The 10000-nt window shown below is 43.8% G+C and overlaps 2 protein-coding genes across 11 annotated transcripts in view; one reads left to right on the top strand and one right to left on the bottom strand.

Moving 5' to 3' along the window:
* Positions 1-3093, top strand: part of scube3 (signal peptide, CUB domain, EGF-like 3) — a 124885-nt gene extending 121792 nt beyond the window's left edge. For all 10 annotated transcript variants that reach the window (XM_063208566.1, XM_063208565.1, XM_063208564.1 and 7 more), the window contains 3 exons: positions 927-1079; positions 1312-1391; positions 2615-3093. In XM_063208566.1, the coding sequence (XP_063064636.1) occupies positions 927-1079; positions 1312-1391; positions 2615-2767 (386 nt within the window). In that variant the 3' untranslated portion in view covers positions 2768-3093. The remainder of the gene's footprint in view (positions 1-926; positions 1080-1311; positions 1392-2614) is intronic.
* Positions 3094-7611: 4518 nt separating this feature from the next.
* LOC134456174 (complement receptor type 1-like) overlaps positions 7612-10000 on the bottom strand; it is a 19262-nt gene continuing 16873 nt past the window's right edge. The window contains exon 13 of the mRNA XM_063207571.1: positions 7612-9429. Coding sequence (XP_063063641.1) covers positions 9416-9429 — 14 coding nt within the window. The 3' untranslated portion in view covers positions 7612-9415. The remainder of the gene's footprint in view (positions 9430-10000) is intronic.

Genomic DNA, 10000 nt, shown 5'->3' with positions numbered 1-10000 from the left:
TGGGTAAAAACAGGAAAAATCTGCCATTTGGCATTTTTTTCTGCAGTTTTATGCCCATAGAAATGGGCCCATGAAATTGGGCGGAATTTAGCGCTTCCTGGCGTTTTTTGAGCACCTTTTAGGCGGGATTTGATCCGACACATCTGGCAACACTGCATTCAGGTCATGCGTTATCTAATTGACCTTAACACATTGAATTCCAGGAAAGTAATTTAGTTTTCACTCCCCATGTGTTGAATGCCAGTATGCCATGAACCCCTTTTTCTAAACATCGAAACTACACACTCCAATGCATCTTGTGTGTCATTTTTGTAACTCTGCGATGACCAGAACTGACACAAATTATGGTAATTTAAAAAAAGGAAAATGGACTAGATATTCATCTTCGCACCACAAGAAAGCAGAACATTTTACCTTTTAAATGGGTATAGTATGTGTCAGTCTGTAGGTCTTATAAAAACAATTCTATGGTTGTCCAAACAAAGTCAAAATGGTCTGGATTGCCGGCACTCTACTGCCAAAATTCCAATATTCAGCTTGCCATTCAGTGTGTTAAGTTGCTTCTATAGTGTTTGTAATTACCATATCATTATTGAAGATTATCAGAGTTTAGCCTAGCCTCTGTGTTCTCATGACACTGAAGATCCACTTGACATACAAGTAGCATAGTTAAGTTCAGGCCATAGTTCTTGTATCAGTTGAAGGTGAAGATTGTGCGCATCCCAGAAAAACGTGCAGGACAAAGGCTGCTTTAGTTTTCGGAATGAGAAGTCTGCATACTTAAAATCCTTTTTAAAAATTATTATTTCATGGCTGTATTACGTTGCGACTTCAACAGTCTAGATCAAAAAGGATTATAAGTGTGTGGGCACTCTGAAAACTACATAGTTCTTGTATGATCCTTCATTTCCCATCCTGCTTTACAGCGTCTGCCAACTCCATCACCACCTATGAGACGTGTCAGACGTATGAGCGGCCAATCGCCTTCACCGCTCGCTCACGACGCCTCTGGATCAACTTCAAGTCCAACGAGGTCAACAGTGCACGGGGCTTCCAGATCCCCTACGTCACCTATGATGGTACTGTATATGATCCCCTATCTCGTCAAATTTGATTTTTTCGTGAATACTTACTAATTAATGAAATAATATTTACTAGTATGAACAAAGTAGAGTGAGTTTTACGGCTAAAAATATTTCTAGAAATTCAAAATGGCGGACAATGGAGAAGATCCCCCTTTTCATGTATGAACACTGAATGTAAAGCAGTGTTAGGTAATGTGTTTGTTCTGGGCCTATGTCTCCCTTCCAGAGGACTATGAGCAGCTGGTGGAGGACATCGTTAGAGATGGGAGACTCTACGCCTCAGAGAACCACCAGGAGATACTAAAGGTGAGAACACCAAAGCCCTCCATCTCTATGACTACCACAATGACACAACACCATCCATCACCATGACTACCACAATGAGAACAACACAAGGCCCTTCATCACCATGACTACCACAATGACACAACGTCCTCTATCACCATGACTACCACAATGACACACCCCCCTCCATCACTATAACTACCACAATGACACAACACCCTTCATCACATGACTACCACAATGACACACCACCCTTCATCACCATGACTACCACAATGACACAACACAACGCCCTCTATCACCATGACTACCACAATGACACACCACCCTCCATCACTATGACTACCAAAATGACACAACGCAACGCCCTACATCACCATGACTACCACAATGACACAACACCCTCCATCACCATGACTACCACAATGACACAACGCAACACTCTCCATCACCATGACTACCACAATGACACAACACCCTTCATTACCATGACTACCACAATGACACGATGCCCTCCATCACCATGACTACCATAATGACACAACACAAAGCCCTCCATCATCATGAATACCACAAAGACACAACACCCTTCATCACCATGACTACCACAATGACACAACGCCCTCCATGACCATGACTACCACAATGACACAACACAATGCCCTCCATCACCATGACTACCACAATGACACAACACCCTTCATCACCATGACTAACACAATGACACAATGCCCTCCATCACCACGACTACCACAATGACACACCGCCCTCCATCACCATGACTACCACAATGACACAACACCCTCTACCACAATGACACAACACCTTCTACCACAATGACACAACAATGTTGTGACTGATCTAGGTTTAAAATCTGTGTTATTCTTCAACTGAGTGATACTCAAGGTCAGAACATCAAAGCCCTCTATCACCATGACTACCACAATAACACAACGCCATCTACCACAATGACAGAACATTTTTCTAGAACTGATCTAGGGTCCTAATCAGTGCCATTCTTCAACTTAGTGACAACAGCCATAATGAGACAAGACTCATGATGGAATTGGTATTCCAGAACTGCAGTAGAACTGGCTAGAATCATAATGAGACTAATGTTATAGAACTCAATGTAGTCATGAGTCACCATTGCCATGATGAAAGTAAAGGTCACAATGTGTGTGTGTGTGTGTGTGTGTGCGTGTGTGTGTGTGCTGTATGTGTGTGTGTGTGTGTCTCCGCAGGATAAGAAGTTGATAAAGACCCTGTTTGAGGTGCTGGCCAACCCCAACAACTACTACAAGTACACGCCGGGCTACTCCAAAGAGATGCTGCCGCGCTCCTTCATACGACTCATCAGCAGCAAAGTCTCCGCCTTCCTGCGACCCTACAAGTAGTCTCTGCCACCCCCCCAACAACACCATCAGCCAATGGCCATCCCCATCTCCTCTCCTCTCCTCTTCTGTTGCCAGGCAACAAGTCCCCTTCAAAGCAAACGTTTGCTTTTGTTTTTGGTTTCGTTTCTTTTGTGTCTGTTTCCACTGCATTCTTTCGACGTTCTCAAGAACTCTTCAGACTTCCAATCCCTCCTGTCCACCCGCTCCCACCCCACCCCACCCCGCCAAGAATGTTCCCAGCCAAACCCCCCAATACCCCTAACGCCCCAACCTGACCCACACATACCCAACGCACTACCCCACATGTTAGCCAGAAGATGGCCATGCCATCCTCACTCCCACGAACCCCCCCCCCCCCCCCCAAAAAAACTGGACACCCAATCCTCGGTATCCCCCTGCTCCAAATCCAACCCCCCCCACACTTCAAATATAGGGTCTTTGGCTACCCGCTCCACCCCCCAGTCTTCTCAAAAACAGGGTCTCTCGTTACACCCCCCCCCCCTTTCTTTCAAAAACAGGGTCTCTGATTGGGTCCACCTCTCTTTATAAACAGGGTCCCTGGTTAGCACCCCAACCCCCCATGAGGGTCTCTGCCCCCTGCCAGGTGGACCAGGCCAGGGAGGAACAATTAGGACACGCCCTATGGCCGTAACAGGAGGCTGCCAGGAGGGAATGAGTGTTACTGTGAGAGAAGAGAAGAAAAGAGAAGAGAAGAGAAGACTGAGTAAAACAGTTTGAGATTGAGAGAGCTTCTCACAGAGAGTCAGTTAGTGTGTGTGTGTGTGTGTGTGTGTGTGTGTGTGTGTGTGTGTGTGTGTGTGTGTGTGTGTGTGTGTGTGTGTGTGTGTGTGTGTGTGTGTGTGTGTCTGTCTGTGTGAGTGCGTGTGTGTGTTTGTCAGAATGCACACGTGTGTATGTGGGAGTGTGTGCGAGCGTTTGTATTTGTGTATTTCTGAGCGAGACAGGGAAACTGAAAGAGGAGCAGTATTGGGAAGGATTGATATATTATCTATCTGATGTATCGGCCGCGTATGCATTCGGATGGGAGATGAGGCCTGAGTGAGAGACTGAAGTGAACTCTAAAGAGCACAAGTGCGCCCTCTGCTGCACGAACAGTGTCTTTTTTCAGCCAGTGCCGCGTTGCCATTGCCCTCCATCCCCACAGGGCGGCGCCACTCCCCTACATTCCACACTTAAAAGAAACGCCTAATGTCATATGAGCTCTTAGAGCAGTGTCTTAATTTCTTACATTCTGACTGTTAAAAACAGTACTTTTGTGTTTGTTTGTTTGTTTTTTATGTGAGATTATATAATTGTTACCTACTCTTCTGCTATTGTATATCAAAGTTAACTTAAAAAAGGCCTAGAGACGTAGTGTGTTATTGCAACCTGAGAACAGAGAGCACCAGTATGTGTATGTATGTGTATGTGTATCAGACTGGAGTAGCTTTTGGCTGCTTCTCAATGTCAAGTGTTCTAGCCTTGCTAGGACGTGAAACGCCTGGTGATTGGATACTCTGCAGGGTTCACCAAAGAGTATCCAATCACAGGGCGTTTCACGTCCTAGCAAGGCTAGAGCACTGGGCATTGAGAAAGAGCCGATGTGTGTATGTGGTTTGATTAATGTTCCTGGTAGTTGGATCACAGGTGTGTGTGTGTGTGCATTTGTTTGTGTGTGTGTGTGTGCGTGCGTGCGTGCGTGCGTGCGTGCGTGCGTGTGTGCGTGCACGCGTGTGTGCGCGTATAGTGTGTGCCACAGGGTTAGGTGATGACGATGATGTTTATGACTGGTGTACATCTGTCAAGTGAGCATTCTGAGTTCTGAGTCTGTCTGTCTGTCCGACTGTCTGTCTGTGTATCTGTGTGTCCAATACTGCCCTACAAAGGCAAAGTGCAGTAACTACGTTTTGTCAAAATTGAGTTTTCTTCTTTACACTTTTTTTTTAATCTTGTGACAAAGCCTAATGGTCCAAATGTTTCCAGTTTTAGTGATATTGCCAAACTTTCAGTAACTACAATATCCTACCTACTACCAAGGCTTTGAAGGTTTCAAGGTTTGAAGGTCTCAGTTTCTATGCTGCCTGGCACAGTTACTGCACTTTGCCTTTGTAGTGGAATACAGCCGTAAATCTCCCATGAGCACCCTCATCTCCAGCTACACATCTGCTAAAGCCTCGTGACCGTAATGACAAAGTTTTTTTTGTTTGTTGCTTTTTGCCTTTATTTTTATCAGGATAGTGAAAGGGAGACAGGAAATGAGTGGGAGGAGAGAGAGAGAGACGGGGAAGGATCTGCAAATGACCCGGGCCGGGATCGAACCCAGGTCATCGGCGTAGTAACCCAGTGCCCTACTGTTAGGCCATGGCAGTGCCCGTGATGACCAAGTTTACTACTTGTTTTTCTGAGTTGTCAAAAGTAAATTACACCGTTTACGCCTCTGAACCTAATGAGGTAGCTAGACTGTGTTGTTACTCAAAAACACTAAAAACTGTAATCGTAAGACAAGTGCACAGGTCTACTTTTTACTTAGATAAGTTACCTGTGCTGGAAGGAAACTTTTTTCTTTTTTCTTTTTATTTTTTTACTTTTGCTCTGATGTTATTGCCACATGTCAGACAGCATGCCACATCTCAGACAGCAGTTATAGTAGTGTAGCGTGATACGACTTATGGCACAAATACACCAGAAGCATCCAGATGGAACTTTGTATGGAGTCGCTGGCGACAGAGGAGAATGAAAGAAAAATGGAAAGTGATTTGGGTAACAAGAGGGGATTTGAGCGAACTTCTGCGAATATTATGCTACTTAGCTCTGATGCAGTTCCGCGGCAACTGCTGCGGCCAATTGGAATGCCGGAATGCTCTGTCGCTTCCATAGTGCATGTTGCTCTTGCTATGAACGCAGTCCAGCGATTCTTTGTTGCTAAGTCACCTTTGGGGTGTTCGTGGGGTTAGGCTGTGTCCCCTAACTTAGGCTGTGCCTCAGTTAGCTAGTGTCTTGCATACACACAGGTTTAGCCACAGGCGCACGCACACGCACACAGTTATCTGAAACAGCCCTTAGACAGTGCCATTGACGCATAACACAGATGTAGTATTTGACTGACGCCTCTTATCACAGGTGTGACTTGATAAATGACCAATAGCATTGAGTCTACACAGATATGACTTGATAACTGACCAATAGCATTGAGTCTACACAGCTGTGACTTGATAAAGAACCAATATCAGTGAGTCTACAGTTTGTAGTGTGTGTGTGTGCGAGCGTGTGTGTGTGTGTGCAGAGAGAGAGAGAGAGAGAGAGAGAGAGAGAGAGAGAGAGAGAGAGAGAGAGAGAGAGAGAGAGAGAGAGAGAGAGAGAGAGAGAGAGAGAGAGAGAGAGAGAGAGAGAGAGAGAGAGAGAGAGAGAGAGAGAGAGCAGGGCCGGCGCTAGGCATAGGCAGATGATCTGTGCTAGGTTGCCAACGATCTGTGTCTGTTTGATAAATGATATGACAGATACTAAGAGCTCAAGAGCTTTCCCCATCTTTTAAGCGTGAGTGGACACTAGGACTGTCAGCACACATATAGCAGATAAACGAAGGGATATTTTTTTAACCCTTTAAGACACAGCCCCTGTTATAAACAGCATGTTACCATAATGGCAAGGACTGTAGAAATTGTAATGTATTACTAAAGGCACTGTGTAATGTCATAGTGGTGTAGTACAATGGTAGTGCAATCTTTTCATTGACTATTACAGCATTCTACCAGTGGATTACAGGACCACAGCCCAATTTCCAAGTTCCAAAAAAACAAGTCATGCCTACATTAGCAGGAAAGTGTATGAATACGAATACGAACACTTTCCCCTCTAGGATCCCTCTTGGTGAACAATTGTGGGAGACAGGAGACAGTCTTTCTGCCCTACAAAGGCAAAGGGCAGTAACTACGCCTGACATTGAAACTGAGAAAAAATCCTTGGTATTTATTAGGTTGGATTTTGTAGTAACTGCAAACTTGACATGCCAGTATCTCTAAAACGGGACACATTTGGACCATTAGCCTTTGTCACAAGGTAAAGGAGGTGTAATGAAGACCATTTTCAGTCTGAACACAATTTTGACAAAACATGGTAAGTAGTTACTTCACTTTATCTTTGTAGGGCTGAACTGTGGGAGACAGCAGACAGTGTAACTGCTCTTTTTTTTTTAATTACGGTACACAATAACAATTATCCACAAATAAATGCCTTGTATGGATCGCTCTCACGGATTTCTGTTACACCCTGTTTGAAATGGGTTGCAGTTAGCTCAAAGAGTTCCCTATGATGTCTTATAGAGTTGGTAACAGTATTTGCACTTGAAAATTGTTATTGCTTATGTACAGTGTCTGGATTTTGTATTGTCTTTTGAAATGAATGGATTTGGTGTTCTTAAACCTGCATTGACTTGTCATTCTTTGAGCACATACTGCATCCAGCATCTTATAGTAAACCAGTGGTTCCCAAACTGGGGTTGGGACTTAATAGTATAGAGTAATATCATATAACAATTCCATTAACTGGTTTGTAAGAGTATTCAGTTGTATGATAAATAAAAATATACATTTTCAGTTAAATTAAAATTCAATTTGAGCAATCTTTGGGAACAAAACATGTTTTCTGTTTACAAGAAGGCAGTGTTGTGGTCCACAATAAACAGTTCTGATAGTTCTGATGTAAAAAAAGCCTGCTAGGCCCAGAAGGGGGTCCCAGCCGACAACGTTTTGGAACTGCTGTCAATACAAGAATTTCCCTGTGTCCACATCCTCATCCTTTTACTGGAAACATCTGAATCACGCGAAAATCATTCATGGTGCCTTTAATCCCCCCCATATATAATGACCCCACATATAATACAACCCTAACCTCTGCCATCTCCTCTCACATCTGTTTTATGCATTTTCAAACCAGCATTTAACAATCTCATTGAGAATCAATGGCAGATGTTTTTTTATTGATTGTCATCAACAGGCAGATTTTACATTTCATTTCCTCTCTCTCTCTCTCTCTCTCTCTCTCTCTCTCTCTCTCTCTCTCTCTCTCTCTCTCTCTCTCTCTCGTATTATACAGTATTAATGTAAATAATACTTCAGTTTATAAAGTTTCAGCAGTTAAGGTTAGGCAGTAGTTTTGCATTGCTGCTACAAAAACATCATGTGTGTAAAGGCTTTCAGCCACATCAGATAATCGTGACAGTTTTAAACTGTACTATAGTTGTACTACAGCAGCACAGTATATCACCAAGGGTACGTGCCATTATCTAAACTCCCATCCTTCCTTAGACTTGTGACATCATGAAGACCTCGCATGACATGGTAACACTTTTCTATAAAAAGCATCATCCAGGCTTGTGCATAGAACATTATAAGTACCCATAATGTATTGTAAAGCATCATGAAACATCATGGGTGTAGTCGTAATGCGTTGTAAGTAATTATAAGGTGCATTATAATTTGATATACAAATGTGTTCATAATGGGGTATAGATACGGTCGCCATAGAAAGTGTTACCCAAGACGTCATTGATGACAGAAGTTTCATTCAATATCTCATAAATGCACAACTCAATAGGCATTTTCTTATTTGCAATCGGGATGTTGAATGGGGAAATGTCACCCAAAAGTTGTTGTGCCTAGGCTGACAGTGAGGAAACTTCATTGTTTTCTACATGGAGTAGGGCTCTCAGCGAAACGCAAGTCCACAAGCACAAATCGAGGATGGGAGTTTGTATAACAATATAATACAATAGAAATACAATACAAAGCCTTTTATTGTCATTGTACAATGTACTGTATAATGAAATTTTAAGCCTCCATACGAGAGTCCTTGATAAATGATCACAATACTCCAAGTGTGCGTTCAGTATTGTGACAGCTTTGGGGAAGAAGCTATCCTTCATTCTATTGGTTCTAAAAATACCAGCTGCCTCAGAATTCAGAGTTAGTTTAAATTGTAAGTTGTGTGAAGCTTTAAATTGCACACACAACTCCTTTAGCTTTCACTTTCGCTTTCATACAACTTACAATAAATATTTAAATTAACTTGGAATTCTGAGCCAGCCGGGAAACTTACAATTTCAAGTTAAAACATGCTGTTGCCATTGCACTGTATATGAGAATAAATTAATTATGTAGGTTATTATGACTTATCACTGACATCATTTTTTACAGTGTGGCTGCTATTGATCTGTTGCGCCTGCCAGAGGGCAACAGTGTGAGAAGATGGAAGCCAGGGTCCAAGGTGTCTTTAATGATACTCCTGGCTCTGCTTAGGCTGCGGGAGTTGTAAATGGTGATCATGGGAGGCTTATTTGTTCATAAACACAATGTTGTGGGGAGGGGCAAGACACTGGTAGCCAACCACGTGTGCTAATTTTTTGACCAACAGCGGTTTCAGAGGTTGAGTTGCGCACAGCCAAGAGGGCAGCTTATGATTACGAACAAGGCAGCTTATGATTTTTTTGGGCTGTGTTGGTCACCCTCTGCAGTCTCTTCCTGTCAGCCTCAGTGCACCACAAAAGATCATCGAAGTGATAACTCCTGCAGGTTCGGAGGTGACCCCATCAGGGCCAGAAGAAGAGGAAGAAAGGACGGAGACAGCTGATGCAGCCTGGTGTATCTGCTCCGCTTACTTGGAGCCCCCTGGCAAGAAGAACCACACAATACTGTCAGTCACTTGGCCATCAGTGAGCACATGCATGCACACACACAAGTGTGTGTGTGTGTGTGTGTGTGTGTGTGTGTGTGTGTGTGTGCGTGTGTGTGTGTGTGTGTGTGTGTGTGTGTGTGTGTGTGTGTGTGTGTGTGTGTGTGTGTGTGTGTGTGTGTGTGTGTGTGTGCGTGTTATAGGTGGGCAGTCATGGGAGAGCGGTTAGGGTGTCAAACTTGTAGCCCTAAGGTTGCTGGTTCGACTCTCGACCTGCCAGGTTGGTGGGGGGAGTAATTAACCAGTGCTCTCCCCCATCCTCCTCCATGACTGAGGTACCCTGAGCATGGAACCGTTCCACCACACTGCTCCCTTTCGGGCGCAATTGGAGGCTGCCCCGTTGCACGTGTGAATCATAAATGCAATTTCGTTGTGTGCAGTGATCACTTGTGTGCTGTGGAGTGAGGTGTAACAATGACAATGGGAGTTGGAGTTTCCCAGATGGGCTGGACTATTTTCAATAGCCCAAATACAATATAACTGTCCACTTTTCCCAACATCTCTAAT

The sequence above is a fragment of the Engraulis encrasicolus genome, chromosome 10 (assembly GCF_034702125.1).
Source record: "Engraulis encrasicolus isolate BLACKSEA-1 chromosome 10, IST_EnEncr_1.0, whole genome shotgun sequence".
Classification (NCBI taxonomy): Eukaryota; Metazoa; Chordata; class Actinopteri; order Clupeiformes; family Engraulidae; genus Engraulis; species Engraulis encrasicolus.
This window is presented reverse-complemented; position numbering and strand designations above follow the sequence as displayed.